This window comes from Doryrhamphus excisus, chromosome 22 (assembly GCF_030265055.1).
Source record: "Doryrhamphus excisus isolate RoL2022-K1 chromosome 22, RoL_Dexc_1.0, whole genome shotgun sequence".
Taxonomy (NCBI): domain Eukaryota; kingdom Metazoa; phylum Chordata; class Actinopteri; order Syngnathiformes; family Syngnathidae; genus Doryrhamphus; species Doryrhamphus excisus.
In genome coordinates, this window is record NC_080487.1 from 13,966,330 (window position 1) to 13,991,610 (window position 25,281).

Here is a 25,281-nt window from a genome sequence, read left to right on the forward strand (position 1 = left end):
TAACAATATTATTATATATAATTAATATAATAATTAGCATTAATATAATAAATATAATAATCATAATAGTTATAATAATAATATAATAATTATTATTTTAATTTTTATTATTATTATGTGCTTGTGTCTCTTTTTTCAGGAGCACTTTGTAAACAACAGACCATGTCAAACAACGAAATTGATACAACCATCAAAAGGTTGGCTCAGGCCATGATGCCAGGTTGTATGTTGACTTTAAATGAAATACTTTGGAAAGATTGGGCGGGCCGTATTCAAACACTTGGCGGGCCGGATGTGGCCCCCGGGCCGTAGTTTGCCCACCCCTGTTATAGGCCTTTAAAAGAGAATTGGCGTCCTCCAGCCATGGCCACCCGTTGAGTCAGAACAGGAAACAGGAAGTGTGGGGGTTAGGATTTTATAATGACGCCTGCTTGTATTCAATATGGAAAGACCAAAATATAAATACCCTTCTGGAGCCTGACTGTAGTACAGTGTAGTACTAGTACAGTGCTACACCAGGTATGTGTGAAAATGGTGTAAACTGACTTTTAGGATTTCTTAATCAGATTCCAACACAGCACTTTGGTGTGCAAGCAAGAAGACGGAAAGACCAGAAGAGGTAGAATTGTATCCAGAACCACCATGAATACATGGAAGGATAATTGCAGCAAGCGTCTGGACTAGTGCTCTTAGAAAAAAGGTGAGGTAGGAGGAGGAGGAGGAGGAGGAGGAGGGCCGTACATTAGAGCATCCGAGGGCCGTGTTGTGTGTTTGCATTGTGCTCCCAGACAGCAACATCATTAGCGACTGGACACATGCTCACATGGGCTTCATTATCATGCAGCAGGTTGAACAAAGACAAATTTGTCTCACATTTGTTTATCTGCACCAGCAGAGTCGGTCTGGCACGGTGGCGCTGGCGGCGGTAAGGGGAGGAGGAGGACGAGGAGGAGGAGGAGGCTTGGAGGGGTGCATGGACACACAAGTACCATCCTCTGTACCGGCGCTCCTCTTGTGCTCCCTACAGGTGTGACGCTGGTTTTCAACTGGTACATTAAAGGCTCCACAGCAAAGTAAGATCTTCACTTGTGTTCCGCAATCAAAGAGGTGGTGTGCTAGTCATGTACAGGCATACCCATAAAAATGACCCATCCGCCACTTACGCATGCTGCTGAGGTCCGCTCACCTGGTGTGAGCCGACTCCTCAGGAAGTAATGGTAAGTTTCTATGACAAGTTGACAAAAAAAGTAATTTAACATGACTGTCTTGTTATGTTTTCTATTTTTTATGGGATAGGCTCCAGCATTCCCGCAATCCTCGTGAGGATAAGAACACAGAAAATGGATGGATGGATTTTAAATATGCACCTAAAACAAGCCCCTCCCTCCCAATAGAAGTGGAACCAGTGCGGCCAAAACCACCAATCCAGATCAACAGTTTTTCCCAAACTGCTAATACTCCCTTGGAAGGACCCAGGGGATTATTCTCCATGGCAACCTACCCCCCACAAAGCCCAAGGTGTGTATAGTTTCACACCCCTGACAGCCCAGAAGATGGTATGTGTCTGGAGATGTATGACCATAGGCGTTAGAGTCCGAATATGGACTGGTTTATCAGTGAGGCAGTAGCCGCAAGGATCCTTGGAACATATCTTACAGAACCGCCATACTTAGTAGTACTTAGTTAGTAGTACACAAAACCCTTTGCTTTGTCCAAGGAACCTGACTCAGGAAGTTAGGAAGGCAAATTACAGGTGAGTTTGACGGGTAGACAAGGGTTGGTCCACAAATGGTCAGTCCAAAAAAGGCAGAGTGATCCAAGGACAGGCAGAGTTTGGTAAGAAGAAAGCTACTGTAGAAGAAAGATGGAAAACCTTGACTGGACCTTGACCTTATTTCTGATACTCCGGACTGCTCCACTAATCCATGACCTTCATTGGACTTGCACATTAAAGGCTTGAGGCAAAGTAAGATCTTCAATTGTATGCCACTATCAACGGAGAAGTAAAAAAGGAGTGCAGAAACACTTTGGTGAAACGTGTGAATATGACTGTAAAAATGCAGTATGCTTCCAAAGACAGAATCCGTGCCAACGAATGACAGATTCTAAAAGCCTTGACTTTGGACGCAAAACAACATTACAAGTAAAAGTTGAAGCACATTCCCAAGTAAATACGATCAGCAGTGCAGAAAATCTACCTAACGTATAGCGAGCTTAGAATTCATCTCCACTGCTTCCCATCCATCCGCCCTGCCCATCTTCATACCATGTCAACATAGTCCTCAATCATCTCAGTCAGGTTCCATTGGGACTATCAGGGGGTTGACAGAAAATGTGCAGGCCTCAACCTTGACTTCTCTTCTTGAAGTCATGGATGTTTTTTACCCTTGATGTTTATACTCTATCTTGGGAACATACCCATACTCGGTTTGGACTTACGGACCCAACCCTACATTCTTTTATTTTGGAGTACCAGTATATATGGAGTATCAGTTGTGCAGTATACTTAAAGATTTGGCTTTTTGGTCCTGGACTTGAACTTTTACACCTTAGGAAGATACTTTTGCATCCCAAAGGGATGACTTGCCAGTGCCGTGGTACCCTCAAAGGTTCTCCGTTCGTACCCTTGTCATTTGATTTTACATTGGTAGAACATTACATTGGGAACAGATCTGCACTTTTTTGGTTTGGTACATACGTTGAGCTCGGACTATTCCTATAAGATGGTTTGTCATGAGGTTTGTACACTCACAGTTTGTACTTTTATACCCTTGATGTTTATACTCCATCTTGGGAACATACCCATATTCGTCTTGGACTTACGGACCCTAGCCTACATTCTTTTATTTTGGAGTACAGGTAGCTTGTCGGTTGTGCAGTATCCTTAAAGATTTGGCTTTTTGGTCCTGGACTTGAGCTTTTACACCTTGGGAAGATGCCTTTGCATCCCAAAGGGATGACTTGCCAGTGCCGTGGTACCCTCAAAGGTTCTCCGTTCGTACCCTTGTCATTTGATTTTACATTGGTAGAACATTACATTGGGAACAGATCTGCACTTTTTTGGTTTGGTACATACGTTGACCTCGGACTATTCCTATAAGATGGTTTGTCACAACGGTGGTACACCCTTGATGTTTATACTCAATCTTTGGAAAATACCCATATTCGTCTTGGACTTATGGACCCTACCCTACATTCTTTTATTTTGGAGTACCGGTAGCTTGTCATTTCTGCAGTATCCTTAAAGATTTGGCTTTTTGGTCCTGGACTTGAACTTTTACACCTTGGGAAGATACCTTTGCATCACAAAGGGATGACTTGCCAGTGCCGTGGTACCCTCAAAGGTTCTCCGTTCGTACCCTTGTCGCTTGATTTTTACATTGGTAGAACATTACATTGGGAACAGATCTGCACTTTTTTGGTTTGGTACATACGTTGATCTTGGACTATTCGGTTTGTCACGAGGGTGGTACACCCTTGACATTTATACTCCATCTTGGGAACATACCTATACTTGTTTTGGACTTAGAGACCCTACCCTACATACTTTTATTTTGGAGTACCGGTAGCTTGTCAGTTGTGCAGTATCCTTAAAGATTTGGCTTTTTGGTTCTGGACTTTGGCAAGAACCCACATTCAACAATCCAGAATCCTGACATCTATCCTTTAGGTCTTACAAGAGCTCTTTGGAATGAAAGCAGCACAAGTCCAAGAGTACCATTCCATACAATCAAAGGGAATCCATTCTAATAATGTTTGTACGAGCGCAGCACCAATACCCAAAGATTTTTCCTTATTCATGGCCCCACTTCATGTGCCAGCCAAGCATTGAATAATTGAAGGAATTATCAGGCCAAGAGAGCCAAAGCCCCTCAGAAATGTGTCATGCCCCTGAGCAAAGCCTTCTAGGAGAATTAAAAAATCGAGAAAGAGAGGCCTCCTAATTCTGCCCTATAAGTGTGTATGTGTGTGTGTGTGTGTGTGTGTGTGTGTGTGCGGCTGTATAACGCAACCCAAGCAACGTCCCGCCCACGTGCAAAGTTAAAGCGCACCGAGCTTTGTGATGCTACGACTGGCAAGTGTTGACTGGCGTCGCACCAGCAGCTCCAAACAGCAGGAAGGCACGCATGTCAGATGCATTTACGATTCTGTCCAAATGCCGCGCTCCTATTTTCTCTGACATTTTTTTTTTTTTTTGATGTAGCCAGATTCCGGCGAGGCCGTTTGGCGAGAATTTCCTCGCACAAAGAATGTGACTGACGCAACATTAATCTCCGCACAAAGACAGCTGGCACGAGCACGCCGCGCAATTTCAGGCCTGTGAGGTGGCAACGTCACTCTGGATTTCTCACCGTTCTTTCACTGGCTGTTCCATTTACACCCCCCCACCCCGATTCTCATTTAGATCAAACTAAACATTCCGCAAAGGGGGGGGTGAGATGCCATCGTTTCAAAACGTGTGACACAAGAGGCCTACTTTCTAACCACTTTTAGGATAATAAGGTGTGACCTACATGGGAGGGAGTCCAAATCCCAGCTCCCAGCAAGATCCCTGCGTGGTGTTCCAAAATCCGAGAAGACTAGCAGGAAGAGAGTTCCACCTATAAAGAATCCGCGGCACATCGTTAAAGGTGAAAAGCATGGAATGTTCAATTTAGTTCTGCTACTTTAAACGGGACCCATTATGCTTTTTCCACTTTTCTGACCTATAAATGTTAGAATGTTGCATTATCGTGTTAAACCGTGCCAGACTTTCGCTTAATGAGCTTTGTGCGTTTGGAAGGGAGCCCTGAAAGAAGTTCGGAACACTCGGTTTCAGAGTCCTTTCCTTATACGAGCATTCCCAGGTACAAGTTTCCTACCTGTGTTTATGACCAAAAAGTTGTCTGCACTCAGTAATGGCGGACCTACAGTATGTTACCACTCTTCGTGTTCATACACGGTGAATCAGGGGTCTCCAACCAGTAGCTCCTGAGCTACTAGTAGCTCCTAACCACTTTTTAAGTAGCTCTACAAAGGTTTGTATTCATTCATTATTAACTCATATACCTGCAAAATTAGAAAGTGGGGTTCGGCAGTTGTCCGGAAGTCATCAGGAGCACTTGGGACTGCGACCAATGACAATGACAGACTGTTTTGGAAAGCCAAGGAATATACGAATGGACTAGGTGCAGATTCTGGAAGATCTAGAAAGCTTTCTGTGCGGGTTATTGTGTGTAGCTGCTCTATAGGAGTCCACAGTATAATAATACAATACAAAGGGCAGAAAATGCGCATAATAATAACACTTTAACACAAGTGGGGAAATAAACAAGGGTGACGTGTCATACATTCGGATGGGATGGGATGGGATCCATTTTTGGAATTTCAAATCACTACGCCTCCCGCTGTGTGCTAGCCCCCCCCCCCATGAATAAAAAAACAAGCACATAGACAAATAAAGAAAAGTTGACATTGCAGTAGCGTTTCATCACGTATCACACCATGGAAATGTGTTACATGGCACTTTCATTTGGGGGGGGGGGGATCTGTTTTTTTTCAGACAATGTTGGACTGGAAAGCATTGAAGACATTTTTCACAGATTTCTTTTTTTTTTTTTCCTGCCATATGCCTGGAAGGATAGCAAGCCTGGGGTACATCACATAAACAGGGCAGACCCCTTTCACACAGCCGGGAAAAGCCTGCTTTTCCATCGGTTTGCTATTCTGTATCATGGCTGTAACAGAAGCAGAAGCAGCAGATGTTACACCTGAGACGAGAACCGACAAGAACCAAAAGAACCGACAAGAACCAAAAGAACCGACAAGAACCAAAAGAACCGACAAGAACCAAAAGAACCGACAAGAACCACCCAAAATAAAGATTTCCAAGCATAAGAATGGCTACGTCAACTAAAATACTCATATCAAGTATTCAGAAGATGCATTTAAAATACCTAATATTCTACACACTCTGTGTCAGCAATATGATTGTAATGTTCGGTGAGACACACAAGCACCAGACCTGATCAGCACAACAACAGCCTTTTATTGCAGGTTTGAATGATCTCACAATAATCCCTAACACCAGCTACTGTTGCAGCAGTAACCCACACCAAGCTAAAATTCACTTCCTGTCCACCCCCAACTCAACTCCCTTCGTACAGGAACACATTTACAGCAACACACATGAGCACGAGTCATATTTGAGTCTTAAGTGGCTTATTTCATCTTCTTATATTGGGTAATACGAGTGTAAAAGTTACTGTAGGGGTGTTATTTTATGTTTAGAGGGCTCTAATAATGTTAAAAACCTGTTCTGATGTGATATTTGAGTCTTAAGTGGCTTATTTCATCTTCTTATATTGGGTAATACGAGTGTAAAGGTTACTGTAGGGGTGTTATTTCATGTTTAGAGGGCTCTAATAATGTTAAAAACCTGCTCTGATGTGATATTTGAGTCTTAAGTGGCTTATTTCATCTTCTTATATTGGGTAGTACGAGTGTAAAGGTTACTGTAGGGGTGTTATTTCATGTTTAGAGGGCTCTAATAATGTTAAAAACCTGCTCTGATGTGATATTTGAGTCTTAAGTGGCTTATTTCACCTTCTTATTTTGGGTAATACGAGTGTAAAGGTTACTGTAGGGGTGTTATTTTATGTTTAGAGGGCTCTAATAATGTTAAAGACCTGCTCTGATGTGATATTTGAGTCTCAAGTGGCTTATTTCATCTTCTTATATTGGGTAATACGAGTGTAAAGGTTACTGTAGGGGTGTTATTTCATGTTTAGAGGGCTCTAATAATGTTAAAAACCCGCTCTGATGTGATATTAGAGTCTTAAGTGGCTTATTTCATCTTCTTATATTGGGTAATACGAGTGTAAAGGTTACTGTAGGGGTGTTATTTCATGTTTAGAGGGCTCTAATAATGTTAAAAACACGCTCTGAATGTGATAATATTGCATTTAGAATCTTACTTACACCCCTACAAAAATACATATCAGATGGTGAGTAATGAGGCGCAGACTCAACCATGTTTATCTGTCACATGGACAGTTGTGTCCGCCCCCAGAACCCCGCCCCTCTGGCCTGCAGCTGCCACTCAAACTGATACCCCCCACCCCCCAAACCCCTTGTTTGCCTCTCCTCCCTAATGTCAAAGGTCAAGGCAGGGCGGGAGCTGCTGTGGCCAAACACGGAGGCCAATTAGCAGGCGGTTAACCGGCACTGCTCGGACAAAAAAAACAACAAAATAAAACTAGCCTCCTCCGCGAGGGCCCATCTTGTTTATTAGCTATTTAGTAAATTCCTAAATGCTACATAATGCATGAGGCTGCACAATGCTTAATTACAGCCGCGTGATTTGGATTCCTCATTCAAATGAATGTGTTTGATAGTTATTCCCCAGGGAGGACGTGTAATTACGGACTTGTTTCATTTGGGCTGGCGGCTCCTCTGCAATGAGGAGGGATTAAAAAAAAAAAAACAAGTGATTCTCATTCCGGAATGTTTAAAAAAAAAAAGTGCTTTAACAGCACACCTACTCTCTGTCACATAATGCGTTTCCACCTCGTCATGGAATAATGAGCGCACCACAGCTTGGGTTTCTTCAGTTCTAAATCCCATTTACCTCCACTCGACATTAAACATCCTCTTTGCCAGGAAGTACTTCATGATAGCGATTTTCAAATATTGATTTCAATGTGAAATCGAGAGGAAGGCTGTGAAGGCCTCAGTCAGTGTTTTTCTTAATCCCCCCCCCCCCAACTCCAGTGGAAAAGAAAGAATTTACAACATCCGTTTTGTTCCACGCATGTGTGTAACTAGGCATGTTTGCAGCGCCATAAAGCAGTCAGAACCTCGTTAACAACAACCTACAACTCAACTACAACTCCGCTTGTTAATGCGGAATAAACGCTGATCTGCACTTTGCACTCTTGGAATGTTTGGCACCTTCTGGAAAATTTGGAAATTTGGCAGGGTGGGCAGCTATTTCATTTCTCCGCTGATTAAAAAAAAACATACAAATGTGCAAGTTCTCCTCTCACAAACAACAACATAATAAAAACAGACCTGAAAACACACACCTTGGTACCCAAATTAGCAGTTGGACTTAGAGGATAATATGAGTATATGTCTCCCTCTGCTGGCCGCTTTTATATCGCACTGCAACATGAGGCCGTACAGACTCAAAGCGAAAGATACACTTTTTGGAGGACAAAAAGCTACACATTCTCTGGAGAGGGGGGGTCGCTGTCAATTCATAGACCCCCCCCCCCCCGCCCCCCCACCACCACCGATTAAAAAAACAGCTGAATTAATAAGCGTTTCAGGTACTTATCGATTACACAATCAATGTCTTATTTTGTTGTACCGTGCTCAAATGATGTCATGGAAAAAGCAGAATAAACTCAATTTTCAATTATTCGACTTTAATTTAAATTATAATCCACTCTTTTTATGATTTATGTCGTAAAATGTAGTCTGTAATTCAATCCAACGTGATTGGATTTGTCTGCGTGTTAGCCAACAACTTTGTCTTTGTCTTGTACGGTTAAGCATTGCTGATTGACAGCCATCATGTGTACCTGCGTCATCTTCATCTCGTCAGCCTCAGTGCGGTCGGGTGGACATTGCAGATGTCGAACCAGTGCTGGTCCACCTCCTTGTGAGCCAGCAGGCCGTTCCGGGGCAGGAAGGGGCGTCTCCGGCGATCCCGCCCGTTGACCACCTTCCAAAAGTGGCCCCCCTTCAGGAGGAAGATGGCGTTGTGGCTGTAGGAGAAGTAAGCGGCGTCGATGCTTCCTTCGGGATGGTCGCCGGCGGACACTGGAGGAAAGGCGTCTCGTAAGGGTTTGGGGAAGCCTCTCGCCAAGCCGTTGGACTCCAGGTCAAAGGCGTACACCTGGAACACATGACTAGACCATGACTAGTCCGTTTGCTAGGACTTAACCCCTCAGAGATCCCCCAAAGTTCTTACACAAGTGCTTTTGAAGAAGTAAATCCGGGAGTCCTTACGGTCGTAAACGGCAGTGTCAATCGGACCAGATATTCCTGGGAAAGCTTTGGAGATCTTCCTTGGATACCTGTGGCCTTCTGGGTCCTGTCTGAAGGCCTGGTCGTTGTCGCTGTCGTACCTCCAGAACTGTGTGCCTGTCAGCAGAAGGAGGACTCACACTCGGGAATACAATCGAGAACTATTGTTTGTTTTGCAGAGCCCCCAACACCAGAGCCCCCGTCCCCACGGGGGCAGGTAAAACCAAGGCCCAACCCCCGAAAGAGAGACCAGCAAGGGGCTCCAGGGAGCGCCGGAAGAAGGCCAACCCCTTAGACCGGCAAGAGACCACACAAGGGCACCAGGGGCCACACACCTGGGGGCCCGGAGGTATCCCCTTCAACCAGAAAGTCGCCACCCACCCCCAGGCAAGGCAAGCCCCCACCCCACCTCATGGAGGCCCAGAGGGCAGAGATGGAACACCCAGTGTATGTAGGTATGAATGTGAGTGTGAATGGTTGTTTGTCTATATGTGCCCTGGGATTGGCTGGCCACCAGTCCAGCTGGGATAGGCTGGGGTAGGCTCCAGCACCCCCATGCCCCCGGTGAGAATAAGCGGTAGAAAATGAATGAAAGTAAAAAAAAAGAAGTAAAAGAACCTTTGAAGAAGTAAACGGCTTCTCTTTTCCGGGACCAAACATGGACGTAGGCGTCCACGCCATCAGCAGGAAGTCCATGCCAGCCGATCTGCAGCGGCACCGGATCTCCGTAGCGTGTTCGGTTGTTCCTGTTCTCGTAGAGCCAGTACCAGCCGTCCCTCATGAAGTACGTGTTGAAGCGGACCACCACGTCCCCATAGGGCGTCTTCTCCCTTCTGATCCAGTCGAACACGGTGCTGAATCGGCCCTTGCATCCCCCTGCGGGCGACAAGGAGCGGAATACAGCGACGAGATCTCCAAAACAAGAAACCGGAATCCTTTGGCTTACCGTAAAGGTTCTGGATGGCTTTCCTGTCCATCCAGTCCATCTCAAAGCTGGACTCCTGGGGCAGGTAGCTGGGTTGCATGATAGACCCGGGTCTGTAGATGTGAGGCAGTCCGAGAACGTGTCCGATTTCATGGACTGCCACCTGAAAGACGCCAGAATCAGAAGGAATTCCCATGAAGATCCCATTTAGTCCCAACGCCACACCTTAAGGAGGCTGATTCCGCCGCCGCCATTTGGACCGCTGAAGTGTTCGTCGTCGTCAAAGTGAATGTCGCCCAGGAACCAAGCGTGGGCGAATTCCTGACCCAAGCCATCAAACCTCTGATTGCAACCCAGATGTCTTCCTGAAGAACATGGAATTCGTCATGATGCTGGTAATTCCGATGTTAATTATAATTACGTCGTACCCGTGCCGAAGCCGAGCCTGATATCGATATCTTCCAGCGGCGAGCGGTCGTCCTCCATGAACTCAAGAGGCGACACCTCGCTCCACATCCTGAAGGCCAGCCTGAAGATGTACCTCTGCTCCTCGATGGACAGCTGGCTGCTGTAGCCTTCGCCCATCAGCCTCCACCTCAGCACGTTCTTGCTGAAGGCCACGTGCCCCCAGTCCCTCGCGTCTGGCTTGCGACTGCTCTTGGAGACCAGATCGGCCAGGTGGCGTTTCCTGCGGACCACGGCTTGGCTTGGGGGCGGGGGGGTGGAGATGTTCTGGGAGATGTTTGTTGCCATGGTTGGTTTGAGGTCACTTTCCGTGTCGTTAACATCGAGTGACCCTGAATCGTTATGAGGACTCAACCACACGTCGCTTCTTGTGTCGTTACTCCCAGCGTCCTCAGTGGTGGCGTTTTCAACATCTGAGGACCCCTCAGGCGCCTCCGTGGGCATCAAGTCCAGCACTTGGTCGAGGACGCCGCACCGGGGCTTGTTCATGACCGCTCGGGTGGCCTCGTCCAACACGCCCGTCACGGGCAGACCCGACAGGCGCTGGAAGTCTTTCAGTGCCGAGATGAACGCTTGGCTTTCTCCTTCCTGAGGACCAGCCCTGGAACGGGGAACAGAGGTCCCTTCCTGGATGGTCGCTTGAAGCTCGTCAAGGTAGTCAGCGTCCTGATAGTCCTGGTCCTGCATCTCCGCCCACCTCACTGGGTTCATGAAGCCAAATCTAGACAGGAACAGCTACGCCACATGGGGATTGAACTCGGGATGGTGCAAACCAATCTGGGACAATTTGGAGTGGCTAATTAACCTAGCATGTTTTTGGAATGGGGGAGGAAACCCACGCATGAGATGCCCGAGGAGGGAGTCGAACCCGGGTGTCCAAGCTGTGTGGCCTGTGCGCTAACCACTTGACCAACGTGCAGTCCGAGCCTAACTTATTAGTGGTAATAGTAATAATGACAATATTAACCATAGTAATGACAATAATATATATAATAATATAATAACAACAATAATAATAACAACATGACTTTTACATATTATTTTATTTTGAACAAAAATTGAGCACATTTTTGGTTCTCGTCCTCTGTGGTATATCGTACTGTAAGCTCATTGCACAAAAGTGTGTTCCTATTTAGTGTAATTTTGATGTTTAATTTAATTTTTTTAATCATATATATGCATGGAGTTTTTCGACCAGTCCAGGGTGTAACCCACCTCTCATCCAAAGACAGCTGGGATAGGCTCCAGCATGCCTTAGTGAGGATAAGTGCGCATAGATAATGGACTTTTTTCATGTTAGAACTTAAAAAAAAATTTTTTTGTTTTTCATTTTCTTTCATATTTCAACTTTATGCTATTAAAATGCCATTATTTTTCCTCACAATTAATATTCCCAAAAAATTCTGACATTTTCTAGTTGGATTACAACTTTTTTCTCATAGTATATTGACTTTACACTTTTTTTACACATAGTTTTGGGTACAGTTTCTAAAGGAAAAACACATTTGTACCATTGGTAAATGTAGGTCCCAGTTGGGACTGTTTGAGAACCCCCCCCCCCCTTTTAAACAAACTCCCCACTCCAGTCTTGTAAGATGGCAAATCTCATTGCAAACCCGCGTTTTCCAAATTTCTATAAATCAGTACTAGCTATTAGTTGTGTCTTCTGCAAACACAGAAGACACAACAAGTAGTACAAATACACATTTACCTCCGCGGCGTACTCGTCCGTGATGACCTTAGCTTGTTGCGAGTTGAACATCTGCAAATCCGAATGATCCCGTCGATGGAAAAGTTTTTCTGCGTCGACGCGACTGACGCTTGTCCACAAAAGCAAAGCGATCAGCTGGATGGAAGTCAGCATCGTGGCGTTTAGCGTTGGGTTTAATCCTGCGGACTTTTTCAGCCGGGGCGTCTTTATGGGACCACCCGTGCAGGTGTGGTCCCACCTTTTTCCTGACGGGTTTGTGTGAAAAGCAAACCTGACTTTACCAGATTGTGCGGATGTGTCATTTCACGCTTCGCTGGCTTTTGAATGGATGTTTCACTTGCGTGTGGAAAAACACAGAAGATTCCAGAGTGATCCACTTTAATTACAAGATCACACCAGCTTAACAATAAATAGAATATCCATAGAAAAGCAGCAATAAAGACATATGGCTGTATGGTTTATTTGAGCGCTTGGCTTATCGCCACCGCCAAGTGCGCCGCTGTGGGCTTCTCCGCAGTGCAGCTGACGCTCAGGCCCTCTGCCAACATGGCCTCCCGCGTTGTGGGCCCGATGGCAGCAAACTGGACACAACAAAGTCCCTCAAAGACTCTTTCATGTTCATCTTATGCTTCGCTGCACGTGGTTGGCTTACCTTTATTTGCGCTAGCCGCTCACCAGCTAACCTCTGCACGGTCTGCAGGCAGAATTTGACGCCCGACGGGCTGAAGAAAGCTATGCTAGCCGGGAGGCCCTGCCAGTATGATGACATTAAATACGTCAGGATGTTTAAAGAACAAAAAAAACGGGGTGAGATTTACCTGCTGTGCAAAATAGTGACGCAGATTTTTGTCTACGTCTGGATGCTCTGCTGTTTGATAGACAGTCAGCGTCTCCAGAGGAACCCCTGGTGAACCAAACAGGAAATGAATTAGCATAGTGGCACACTTTTTCTTTGGCTTTTAGTGGCATTTTTTGCAATGCACTTTCCAAATGGTATTGTTGACTTTTTTGTATTGAATATTGCAATTTTATGCATTTAAAAAAAATATTCTGTATCTTACCATTTTCCCTTAAAGCAGTGGGCAGGACTTCTCTTTTGATGGAACCACAAGGGAAGAAAAGTGGAGGAATATTTGTGTCCTCCCCTACATTAACACGGAAATTATTATCATGTACTTTTAGCATCAACGTGGAAGTAAATCAGAATGCTAAAATCACCCAGTACGTTCAATAATGACTCGTGACAAGACCTGTGCCGTCCCCGTGTCCACGCCGATGGAGTTTAGACTGATACTGCGTGCTGCCAAGGAGAAAAGAAGCCATAGCTCTGATGTTCTATTACGTCACGGTTAGCAAATCGACTGTAAAAAGCACAACACAAATGGTGACACACATTTCAGGAGAAGCGACAACGGTGTGTGACTTGTGCACGGCCTTCAACCAGATGTCGCTAACTGCTCCTCACGCTTTCATGTTGGCAGCAGGTGTCCACCATGCAAAGGTGGGGTTGCGACCGGAACTCACCTAACGCTGCCGTTGCTTCCCCCACCACGTACACAGACTTTGTGTTCCATTTGTCGCTCACCGAGTTGGTCCACTCTATGCAAACATCACAAGTTAGTTGAAGTTTTTCATGTAAATGTTATTGTCTTACCTTCTCTTCTTTCCTGTATGCACATCTTCACAGCTTCCACCGCTCTGGGACTTGTAAATATGAGGCCACCATGTTTCTCTGGTTGGAACAGCTTTAAAAAAAATACAATGTATTATCCTGATAGTCATAATAAGCAAAGAAATGAATTTACCTTTTCTGACAAGGTGTTTAATGAAACAAACTTAAAAGATAGCACAGGAAGAAGTGTTGCCTTCAGGCCATGTGAAGCCAGCTCCTGTGGGATTGCGACAAAGGACTTAAACTGTGCAGACAGACACTACAATATTACAAAAATTGTGTAAATTTAGAGTTAAACTGCCTTTACCTTGATGTAAGGATCAGGCTCAGAGTCTCCATCTTTTGGCTCCTTCAGAAGCAGCACCTGCATCTTGATAAAGAGTGTTAAATACGTGGAATATCGCCGCGAAAGAGAATGAATGCAGCTGACAAGTAAGTAGGGTGTGGATGCATAACAAGCTAAGATAAACCCAACTGCCAATGCATTATGCTGATAACTCAACAGCTAGCATCTTCATGTTTACATTAGCAAGAAAAGCACCGCATTAAAGGACATTTAAGCAGAGTAACAGCATGCAGATGCCATATAAGTTATCGAGCAGATGCAGCTTACATATGTCGCAGCTACGTGTGACGTGTAATGCAAATAATTGTAAAATGTCAACAGAGAAATGTTCTGTAGTTTGTTCCCATAACTGAACACACAAAGACAAGCAATGATGGAGAAGGGGTGTTGTGTTATTTTAAAGTTGTGTATCCTCACCATTTTTTGTCGTTACATATTGATAGCTCGTAAGGCGTTTGTACAATGTAGAGATTGTGGATTACTTTTAGTAAATAAGAAATACATGGCTTCAAATCAGTGTTAGGATGCAGTTAAAATAGCTGTCACCCCTTCGTTCGTGTGTGGTTTGTTCCACAAGTCGCCATTGGGGATCTTATGTGGCTACAGCCAGCTAGCAAACTGTCACTACGCAATACACACCCGGAAAGGCCTACGTCATTTCCTCTTTTAGCAAACTTTTCACAGCTTCTGCGACGTCACGTGCTGTGGTAATTATTATTTTTTTAATGTATGGACCCCAAATGGTCGATAACTATACATACATGTAATATATTGGGAGGTTATTTTACGAGTGACTCTTGTTAAAATACTTCGTTAGCATGTAGCTTACTGGAAGTCAAGCTATGGAAACGCACAGCGCAGACGTAAACGTCATATCCGGTTCCGTTTATCATAAATGCATATAATAAAACACGTAAAATGCAGTAAAATAATTTGTGGAACAAAGAAAAGATGGCAAAACCCAATTGAATTGAATTGTATTTTATTTACATATGATTCAATGATTCTGTATGTACTGTTTAGTACAACTGCCGTTTGCAATGAAAAAAGTAAAAAAAAAAAGAAAGAAAAAAAAGCAGAGCCAAAATGGCGTCAGAAGGGCGCCAGTTTCCTTTGACGTAGTGACGCTTTAGCACGCCCACTCCGGTTGACAGACACGCGTGTTTGCAAGCATGGCTTCGTCGGCTAAGAAGAGGGCAGTAGGTTTGAGTGAAAATCCCCAGGAACTTAACAACAGCTCCGACGAAAGTGTGGAGGAAGATGGAGATTCAACGGGGGAGGACAGCGAAGCATCCGAAGAGGAGATTAATGAGGTGGGGCGACTTTAATAAAGACTCGGCCCTGCTAGCTTGTTTGCTAATATTAGCTTAATTCTCGCTAACTCAGGCTGCTTTGTCATTTAGGAGGTTATGGTGGACTTTGAAGCGCACACCATCTCACACAACGACTTTAATGGCATCAAAAAACTCCTACAGCAGGTTTGGAGAATATATTTTGTATAATAACGACAACTGAATGTTTGCTGTGTTTTGACTGGTGCCTCTTGTGGCTTGTTGTGGTACAACAGCTCTTTCTGAAGGCTCATGTGAACACGTCAGAGATGACTGACATCATTATCCAGCAAAACCATGTGGGAAGTGTCATCAAGGTGAGTTACTATTTATAGTTTATTACGGGTTACTTTTTCTGCATGTTTTAAGCGTATTATTTTGCTTTTGCTCCAGCAAGCTGAAGTACCAGAAGACAGTGACGATGAGGACCCAGATGAAGTGTTTGGGTTCATCACGATGCTAAACCTCACAGAGAGAAAGGTAACACTGTCGTCTTATGTCGGTGACAAAGCATAACCTCATGGGTGTGCACGTCTCTCGGCAGAGTGTGCAGTGCGTGGAGGAGGTGAAGGAGCTGCTCCTGAATCAGTGTGAGAAGTCCTCCGGCCACAGCGTCATGGAGCAGCTGGAGAAGACGCTGAACGACACCAGTAAGCCTGTGGGCCTTCTTCTCAGCGAGCGCTTTGTCAATGTGCCGCCGCAGATCGCCCTCCCGCTGCACAAACAGCTCCAGTGAGTAAGCCCACCTACAACCCACCCATTATTGTCACGATTGTGTAGTCTGTACGCTCGGTTAACACACAGTTCCAAATATCAAAGTCATATTTTATAATAAAGTTATCACATTAGCTGCTACAATAATATCATTGCAGTTTGGTTAATATACAAGTCAGTTATGTAAATGGAACACTGTTCAATTTTTTGTGTGTGAGGGCTATAGCGTCAATATAGGTATTTCCCATGATGTCTGTTGTTAGCTAGCTCATATCTTTAATTTATTTCAGACATGCATACTATGTTACATTATTCTTTCTCACATATACACTTACAATATCTATTTATATATATATATATATACATACATACATATACATACACACATATCTACATACATATATATACACATATATACACATACACATACATGCATACACACACCACCTCATTACTACACATGTCTGAAACTAAAACATAACTTGTTTTTGTGCTGGAATGCACAGAAGGGATAGAAATGTGTTCATGTTTCACATAATTGGGCAAATGGGCAAAATTGAAGACCTTTTGAGGAAAAAAAAAAACATTTGTCAAAGGACTAAAAGATAAAATAGTTCCCAAACAGAACAAAAAATGTATGGTTAAAAATGACTTTTATTAAAATATTGTGTTTAAATATAGTAAGGGAAAAAGGTAAGGAAAATAATTGTTTAAAAAAATGATTCTTAACAATGACATCAATTTTATTTCCAGTAATATCCCATTCATAGTATATAATCTAAAATATATATATGTATATAAGTAAATGGCATGGATTGAGCAACCTTCCATTAGTGGCCACTAGGGGGCAGCCTACATACTGTATTCACTATACCGTTAGCATTGAGAGTTGCACTGTTCCTATCGACATTTCTTAATTTAATTTCAAAGGTTCATGGATGAACTATAAAATCCAACAAGTCTGATTGATGTATGCATCTTTTGAACTCCAGAGAGGAGATCTCGGAGGCAGAGAGGACCAACAAGCCCAGTGGACGGTATCACTACTGTCTGATGATCAGCAAGACCTGCAAGGAAGCCGTCAAGAGTATTCCCGCTAGAGGTGGCGCTCTTAAGGAGGAATACATGTTCATCAACGCAGAGGAGGAGTTCTTCTATGAGGTCAGTAATAGGAAACATGGATATAACAGATTTTTTATAGTAACAATATTTGTTTCTGTCCGCTCGCAGCACGCCGTCGTCAAGTTCCACTACTCCGTCCAGGAAGACGCCGACTCATGTTTGAGTGGGAGGTGGTCCTTCAACGACGTTCCCATGAAGCCTTTCAGGACTGTCATGTTGATCCCGGCCGACAGGATGCCCTCCATCATGGACAAACTCAAAGAATACTTGGTTGTGTGAACACCCAAATTATAAAAAAAAAGCTTCTACTCTGGTGGAAGATAATATTGTAAAGATTTAATAGTCAATTATGAATTTCCAGCATAAAAATCATGTTTAACAAAGATTTTCATGAAGTCTTTTTCCTTAAAGACTTAAAAAAAACACTACAGCATTGAGTTGTTAGGAAGTAGCAAAAGGAGAGGAAGACGGACATTAAAAGCTCATTTAGAACCAAGTGTGCACGACACAACATAAACGCAATTACATTCAGGACTTTCCTTTTCTTTGACACCCATCAGCAAATATGCATCACTGACATCCTTTCCATGTCTACTGAATGACACACCTGTCAGAAGACTGCACACTACTGTTGTTGTTGTTGGCGTCACCGCTCACTTTGTGTCTCTTGTCCCGTCCCGCAGCGTCTGGTTGTGGGTCCAGCATGTCTTGCAGCACGTCTTTGCTCTCGCTCGGGGGAAGATTGTAGAAGTAGTACAGCGGGGCCATTTCAATGAAGCTGCAGTGGATGGATGGAGAGGAATTTTGCCCATTATCCTCCTCCATTGTAGAATATTCTATTTATGCTTTTTAGCCTGTGCACGTTCATTTATATAGTGTTAACATGCAATTTAAAAAAGTCTTTGGGAGTGCAGTGGGCGTACCTAAAGTAGCCAGAATTTGACCCCCAGCTGTGGTAAAGTCATTAAAATAGTGCAGGTGTACCTAAAGAAGTGTCCAGCGAATGTACACGACTACGACAAAGATCCTAAATACAGGGAATACTCACACTTGAGGCGAAATCTCCGACACAATCCTTATGCAGTTGTTCTCCGACAGCATGAACTCATGGAAGACCACCCACTCGGGGACCCCCAGCTTGTTGGACTGCAGCCCGTAGCCAGAGAGCGGGTGCACTTGGGCCACGTGCTTGTGCGCGAGGATGAGGTAGTTCCCGCCGCCGTCCACGTCCCGAGCGATCTGCATGAAGAAGCCTGCCAGCAACGCTCGCTTCAGGTTGGACGCGTTGCTCCTGGTGCCGAACGCCGACTCCGAGACGGGGAGCTCGATCCTGTTCAGCGTGTCCATCAGCTCCGATCGGATCTGCTCGGCCACCTTGAGGGCGGAATGATCCAGGAAATGATCCCGGCACCACTTTTCACTCACATCTGCAAGGAAGAAGGTATATTGAGAAGATCCACAATGATTCTCATGAGTGCATCCTGATTGGGCGTGTCTCACGTGGCGTACGCTGGCTTCTCTTAAAGGCATTGTAGACGTTAATGAGGGTGAAGTGGTCGCCTTCCGGGTGCTGGAACTTTCTTCGACACTGCACAGCCTCGTGGGTCATTCCGGACGCAGGCTCCAGGAAGCAGCTTGGTGCTTAAACAAAAGAACCAACAATACAGTATACAATATATATACATATATATATATATATACACACATACACAGTACAGTACATTCCAGGGTGCAGGCGGGTACCTGAAAGCATGGCGGCGATGGTCAGCATCTCGCTCACGCAGTCAAACTCGCAGGAGGCCAGCACGGCTTTGGCCATCTGAGGCTCCAGAGGGATTTCGGACATGATGATGCCCATCTCAGAGAGGTTGCCGTCGTCGTCCAGAGCGGCCAGGTAGTCCAGCTCCTCCAGGGCCTGCATGAGAGCTTCGGGATCTGTACACATGAAGGAGGTTTTATTGTGGTTCGTTGGTTCTAGACCCAGCTGCGGTAAGCTAGTTTCTGCAAAGTAGGATTTTATCTTCAAATTAGGGATTTTAGGCACAATTAAGTTACTTCCTGCTTTTTTCTATTTTTGCTGTGTTTTTAGAATGTGCTGAGGGTTCAGTAAAAAAAACAGTCACAGCCATAAATGGCCCCCGGACCGATTGCGTAAGAAGTTAATGAGTTGGCCTCTTTTTGCCCCGGCCGTCAAACAAAGGCTGGCGGTGGTCGGCCATGTCGGCTCAGCTAAGTCACGCCTGAGCGGCCCCAAACAGACGAGCACAACAAGTTCATCCGGGCACGCCGGGTGAGGTCCGTGGGAACAAAGTACGAGACCAGTAAGAGACTGGTCTCGACTGTCAGCATACCTGGTCTGTCGATGAACTGGCACTGCCCCACGCCCCCGATCTCCATCCTTTTGAGGAAGAGAACCGTGGAGGTGATGTTGGACTCCAGGATTTGAGGCACGCACTCCGCAGGGAGCTGGCTGTCCGCGTACAAACGGAAACATTTACCTGGGGAAAGACGTAGGGGACAACGAGGGTGTGGTCGTCAGCGCTAATGGTTAGCTCGGTACCTTCTGGTCCGCACAGCTCCTTGCGCAGCTCAGCCTGACACCAACTGATGGACTGCAGCACCTCCGAGCTGGCACGTATTCTTGGATTGTACACCTGTCAACGTCAGAAACATCAACCTGTGCTACGTTCTGCAATCAGCAGCGTGTACTCTGATAAGAACGAAGCAGTAGACTGCATGGATCTTTGTCGAAAATCGAGCAAATCATACAAAAGTGGAGCTCAGACTCCAATACCATTTTCTTCTGGACTCCTGTGTCGATGACAAAGTGGATGTTCTCCATCGCCCACCACAAGTCCTCCGCCTCTTGAATCGCCAGGAAAACCCGTCGTGATTTGCGGGAGTTTCCATTCTCATCCGAGAGGGGTGGAAGCAGAAGTCTTCCCTGGTTGGGACACAGGACCACAGGCACCATGTTGCCCAGTTCTCCTGCAAGCCTGGTTCCTTCTTTCTGCAGGATGCTGTGAGCCCCATACATCTCCTACAGGAGTCAAAAACCGGTCTTGGTCTTTGAATTTCCTAGTGTTGACTGAAAAAAAAAAAAAAAAACTCACGTCCTCTGAAGCCAAGAAGACGACAACATCCCCGTTCTCTTTGGTACGGTGGATCTCCAGAACCAGTCTCAGAGCGGAGTAGAAGTAGTTCCTGCCTCCGCCGCAGCTGTGGACCACCTCAGGGGGGCGCTGAGACTCAAGGTTGATCAGCGGTGCGCCGGGGAAGTGACTCAGGAAGCCTTTTGTCAGGGGTAGGGCGGCGAGGACCACGACTCTGAGCTCAGGTCTGCTCACCATGACGGCCTTCAGGAGAACCAGGAGGAGGTCGGTGCTGACGGTCCTCTGGTGGGCCTGGTCGATGATGATGATGGCGTAGTTCTCCAGGAAAGGGTCGGACATCATCTCTTTTAGCAAGATATCATCAGTGCAGTATCTACACAACATGGCGTGAGGTCAAGGTTCTGATCACTAGGAAGAAACCATTTTCTATTTCTGTACAGAATATGAATACACTTTCAGGACCTCTGTGGAAGACACCAATGAATTCATGTTGGACCCCTCCCTCTTTTTACCAGTGTCCATATGATGTCTTGTGCTGACCTGAGAACAGTATCCGAGCAGCAGCACACCTCCAGGCTGACGCTGTAGCCCACCTCATGCCCGATGTTTACGTCCATTTCATCCGCTACACGCAAGGCCAGGTCCACGGCCCTCTGCCTGCTGGCCTGCGTGCAAGCCACGGTCCCGTGACGGTACCTGGTGGACAGGCAGAACTCTGCGCACCACTGAGGGATCTAGAATGAAAAAAAAATCTAAAAAAAGGTGATAAAACAATGCAAAACCACATCATTGTCACTTTATTTGGAGCACCCAGCAAAACAAACATGGCTGTATGAGGGCTGCTAATGCTAAGGTATTTTTCTATTGAAAAATGACACATTACACATCACATTATCGTCTTATAGAACTGTGTTTTTTAACCTTTTTGAGCCACTTTGGAAAAATCTTGCCACACCACCAATCAAAAATATTATAAAATATCACCACGGCCTCTGACGTGCATCACTAATTCCATTGGAGGAACGAGACAATCAGCTACGTGTTGCCACACGGACGAATATTACATTGCTCTTTACACCACAGACACCTGACGATTTATAACAGTGCTTGAAAATCACTATTTTAAATAGCAGTTTGTTGATTAAGTTTTATGTAAGATTTTGCTCAGGTGCTGTGTAAGCTCACCTGGGTACTCCTCCCCGTCCTGGCCGGTCCGGACACAACCAGCAGCTGCTTTTTGACCAGTTCATCCTCAAACTGGCTCCTCGCCTTCCACACCGGAAGAGCCCTCCTCTCTTGGAGGAGTTTGTAGTACCGCGAGGAAAACGGCAATCCGTCAAACTGGTTCAGCTCCATGTCGTCTCCGAAGCTGAAAGTAGTCTCACTAGACTCGCTTTCCCGGTGGTACTTTTCTGACTCCTTCTCCTCAGCCATATTGACGCCTTCAAGCCCCGTTTATGTTCAATTAATGAAACATTGTGGACGGAGGAGACCTAGCACACCCGGCTGCTCGCTTGCTTGCTGACATTAACAGACTGACCCTGAACGCCCCACCCCCGACTGGCAACACACGTGCTCTCAATGACTGCATCATCAACTTCCCAAAATAATGGCATTGGAGACCGCCATTATTTTACATACTTTCACAAATATTTCATTGGCATTGTACTAAAATTAGAATATATAGAAAGGTGTGAAAAAAATATAAATATATGTATGATTGGTAAAAATAAAAACAATCCACCATATGTGACGTAACATAAAGGCTTCACCTCATTGAAGTGTCTCCGGCAGTTTGCAGGTCCTCCACAAGAGGGTGCTATTGTCATGAAATCATAATCAATCATCATCATAATGTTTTTAAGTTCGTTTTAAGTTTTAAAAATGGAATGAAAGACTTGCTAAATGTCTTTTAAAAAGGGTACCACCATATTATTTAAAGGGGAACTGCAGCTAAAAAAAGTGAAATGAATCCATATTGTATGTGCCTTAAGAAGTCATCACAGCCGAGGCAGACTTTGAACAGCCTTTACTGCACATTATGATGTATCAAACATTTGCTGTATAAAAGGAAAATACAATGTGTTCACCTGTAACACAACATACATTGACAACACACATCAACACACGCACACACACAATTTTGTTTTGTTTTGAAAGAACAAAACACATAAAAAAATGATTCAAAGTAGTGCATCACAAAAGATAAGTGTATCAAAAGGTCATAAAAATTCATTTTTCTTCTCGCTCGTGTGATGCGTGATGCCACCAACGTGACAACGTGACAAAACACAAAGAATACTTCATGTCACTATTGCAGTATAAGCAGAGCAGTCTTTTGCCGGCTTCAAGTTTTCGTCTTTTGTGTTTGAATTGCACAACATTTGACCTGCAGAGGGCAGCGTCGTGCCTACAGAGAGACGGCAGATTATTGTCATCATTCATAATTCATGCTTAAAAGCAGTTCTTAAGAAATGCTATAAAAAGGTGTACAGCAGTGGTTCCCAAACCTCACAGTGGCTTAGCCTTTCATTTATTTGGATGCCTTGGAAGTATTGAAGTATTGAAGTATTGTGACAACATGGAAATAATGAGCACAATGTTACACATACCCTCGCGAGGGTAGCGGGCGTGCTGGAGCCTATCCCAGCTTTTTTCGGGTGGGGTACACCCTGGACTGGTGGCCAGCCAATCCCAGGGCACATATAGACAAACAACCATTCACACTCACATTCATACCTATGGACAATTTGGAGATTTCATCTAAAAACCTGTCATTGTGAGTGGAGGTTTTATTGTTGGTTGTATGTATTTTTGTACTTAATTATGTTCATTATTTCAGGTTAAGATTAAAATGTCTGAATGGGTACGCGACTGTAAAAAGTTTGGGAATCACTGCCCAACAGCAATCTGTGTACCCCTAGGGCTACATGCACCCCACTTTGGGAACCCGGGGTATACATCATTGGTTTCCAAACTAGGGTGCAAGTACCACGAGAGGTACATGGGCTTCAGATTGTTACATTTGAAAGAAAAAGTGCACTTTTATTGGAATTTTGCCCATCCATAATCCTGATGTTAGACATGAACACACATTTATTTCTCGATTCTGTTCGTTCCAAGCACACGTTCCACCTATAAAACCTAAATCCCACCCCCCACCGATGACCAAAATTAGAATGTGGGGTTCGGCAGTAGTCCAGAAGTCCTCAGGACTCACTCCGCTTGGGAATTTGGGAGTGTGACCAATCACAGCTTAAAACAGACCATTCTGGAAAGCCAAGGAAATACATCCGGAATAGGTGCAGATTCTGGAAGATCCAGAAAGCTTATTAGAGGTTTTTGGTGGTAGGTTTTAACAGCGGGTTCTTGCAAGCTGTTTTTGTATCTTCAGAAGACACAGAAAAGAGAAAGACGCGTGTTCATGTTTCCCATAAGGATTGTGAATGGACAGAATTCCCCAAAAGAGCAGTTTTCCTTAAAAAAAACAAACTACAAAAAACAGGAACATACATATGAAACAACTGTGCAAATACTAACCCACCTCACAAGCCCGCGTGTCCAAGCCACAAGTTAAACCGTGAGGTAGCGAGGAGGAAACTATGGAATTGCATGGCACAGTATTTTGGAGGTGGGACTGGAAAAACGTTTGAGAACCACTGTTGTACCAAATATGACGTCTGTGACCCTTCAAACTACTGTCATTATCCTACAAAATGAAAAGGGCCCTTGCTCTGGACACCTTTTGACATTCCCTTGGTTCGATTCCCAGATTGGTGACTAATAATACTAGGAGTGATATTCCTAATGGTGGCGTTGATGAGATGAACGAAGTCCAAGTTGGCTCTTAAAGGTGTATCAAAAGTGTCAGGCACAGTGCTCCACGTGGCAAATAAATAGGGACTCATATAAATACTTCATTTTCATGTACCTGAACTTGTAGCACCATAGGAGGATTGAACGGGGACGGGGGCGGGGTGGTCGTCATAGTGCAAACGTTGAGTATTTTCTTCATCATCATCATCATCATCACGTCTCATCTGCTGTATTTGACGCTGGCAATGATGCAAGGCTTTGGTAGCGTTGCAGGCTGCTTGGCGCCGCTTCTGAACACAACAGGAAGTACGGGTGAGACGGTGCCCAGCGGCGCGGGGATCAAACGCTGACATCGACCAGTTCACCTTTCGGGTCTGAGTGAGCCGGATGTTGATGCTGGGGTGGGGGCCTGCAGCAGGTGGGATGGGGGCCTGGGGTCGGCGGGGAGGGGCTTCTGAGGGGGACTGGGACGCTCCAGTTCCTGGTAGAGGACACACAAACGGAACAATAGCACACAATTATTGGAGAGTGAGCCCTGAGAGAAGTTTAGGATGGAGGTTTTTTTTTCTAACACAAACTCGTTGTGACATCACAGTGTGCCAGCAGCGAGCACAAAATTAGAAAGTGAGGTTCGGCAGTAGTCCAGAAGTCCTCAGGACTGTGACAAATCACAGTGGAGTGGGCATTCTGGAAATCCAAGGAAATACAGCTGGGATAGGTGCAGATTCTGGAAGATCTAGAAAGCTTTCAGTGCGGGTTATTGTGTGTAGCTGCTCTACAGGAGTCCATAACTCACCGGAAAAGAGCATAATAGGCATAATTTAACAATAACAACAATTTGTATGAATTATATTCAAATATAAATGTATGAAATCTAAATTAAATATATATTAAATTATCAAAAAATAATGGTAAAATAATTATTCATAATTATTATATTAATATAATAATAATTATTATAATAATATTCTAGCAATAAACATTTAATGACCAATTATTATTATTATTATTATTATTATTATTATTATTATTATTATTATAAATTAAATGA

The 25,281-nt window shown here is 44.6% G+C and overlaps 5 protein-coding genes across 15 annotated transcripts in view; 1 reads left to right on the plus strand and 4 right to left on the minus strand.

Moving 5' to 3' along the window:
• Positions 1-8,578: 8,578 nt before the first annotated feature.
• On the minus strand, positions 8,579-12,447 carry mmp21 (matrix metallopeptidase 21). The gene is made up of 8 exons (XM_058062234.1): positions 12,117-12,447; positions 10,737-11,140; positions 10,369-10,646; positions 10,166-10,305; positions 9,962-10,103; positions 9,634-9,891; positions 8,960-9,132; positions 8,579-8,884 (listed from the first exon to the last, which is right to left on the minus strand). Exons 1-8 carry the CDS (start codon positions 12,267-12,269, stop codon positions 8,579-8,581), a joined length of 1,854 nt encoding a protein of 617 aa, XP_057918217.1. The 5' UTR covers positions 12,270-12,447.
• A 67-nt stretch (positions 12,448-12,514) lies between these two features.
• Positions 12,515-14,781, minus strand: uros (uroporphyrinogen III synthase). 3 transcript variants are annotated; one of them, XM_058062236.1, is made up of 10 exons: positions 14,552-14,781; positions 14,096-14,158; positions 13,922-14,005; positions 13,771-13,861; positions 13,641-13,715; positions 13,342-13,416; positions 13,178-13,261; positions 12,935-13,020; positions 12,769-12,867; positions 12,515-12,697 (listed from the first exon to the last, which is right to left on the minus strand). In XM_058062236.1, the coding sequence occupies exons 1-10, from the start codon at positions 14,552-14,554 to the stop codon at positions 12,575-12,577; spliced, it is 783 nt and encodes a 260-aa protein (XP_057918219.1). In that variant the 5' UTR covers positions 14,555-14,781; the 3' UTR covers positions 12,515-12,574. The 3 variants fall into 3 exon arrangements, with proteins under 3 accessions (XP_057918219.1, XP_057918221.1, XP_057918220.1); XM_058062238.1 differs by lacking the exon at positions 14,552-14,781 and adding an exon at positions 14,402-14,487; XM_058062237.1 differs by lacking the exon at positions 14,552-14,781 and having other exon boundaries at positions 14,096-14,493.
• Positions 14,782-15,288: 507 nt separating this feature from the next.
• bccip (BRCA2 and CDKN1A interacting protein) lies at positions 15,289-18,140 on the plus strand. Its single transcript, XM_058062235.1, has 7 exons — positions 15,289-15,447; positions 15,538-15,612; positions 15,702-15,782; positions 15,859-15,945; positions 16,010-16,197; positions 17,172-17,340; positions 17,410-18,140. The coding sequence occupies exons 1-7, from the start codon at positions 15,307-15,309 to the stop codon at positions 17,578-17,580; spliced, it is 912 nt and encodes a 303-aa protein (XP_057918218.1). The 5' UTR covers positions 15,289-15,306; the 3' UTR covers positions 17,581-18,140.
• Positions 17,580-22,005, minus strand: dhx32a (DEAH (Asp-Glu-Ala-His) box polypeptide 32a). Of its 2 annotated transcripts, none has more exons than XM_058062233.1 (10): positions 21,600-22,005; positions 20,955-21,148; positions 20,415-20,787; positions 20,096-20,341; positions 19,862-19,955; positions 19,653-19,799; positions 19,045-19,236; positions 18,811-18,942; positions 18,350-18,728; positions 17,580-18,079 (listed from the first exon to the last, which is right to left on the minus strand). In XM_058062233.1, exons 1-10 carry the CDS (start codon positions 21,846-21,848, stop codon positions 17,893-17,895), a joined length of 2,193 nt encoding a protein of 730 aa, XP_057918216.1. In that variant the 5' UTR covers positions 21,849-22,005; the 3' UTR covers positions 17,580-17,892. The 2 variants fall into 2 exon arrangements, with proteins under 2 accessions (XP_057918216.1, XP_057918215.1); XM_058062232.1 differs by having other exon boundaries at positions 18,802-18,942; positions 21,600-22,004.
• A 477-nt stretch (positions 22,006-22,482) lies between these two features.
• LOC131109881 (disintegrin and metalloproteinase domain-containing protein 12-like) overlaps positions 22,483-25,281 on the minus strand; it is a 48,329-nt gene continuing 45,530 nt past the window's right edge. For 7 of the 8 annotated variants that reach the window (XM_058062344.1, XM_058062343.1, XM_058062342.1 and 4 more), the window contains 2 exons: positions 24,596-24,711; positions 22,483-24,520 (listed from right to left, as the gene is read on the minus strand). In XM_058062344.1, coding sequence (XP_057918327.1) covers positions 24,451-24,520; positions 24,596-24,711 — 186 coding nt within the window. In that variant the 3' untranslated portion in view covers positions 22,483-24,450. The remainder of the gene's footprint in view (positions 24,521-24,595; positions 24,712-25,281) is intronic. The other variant, XR_009120798.1, reaches the window with a different exon arrangement.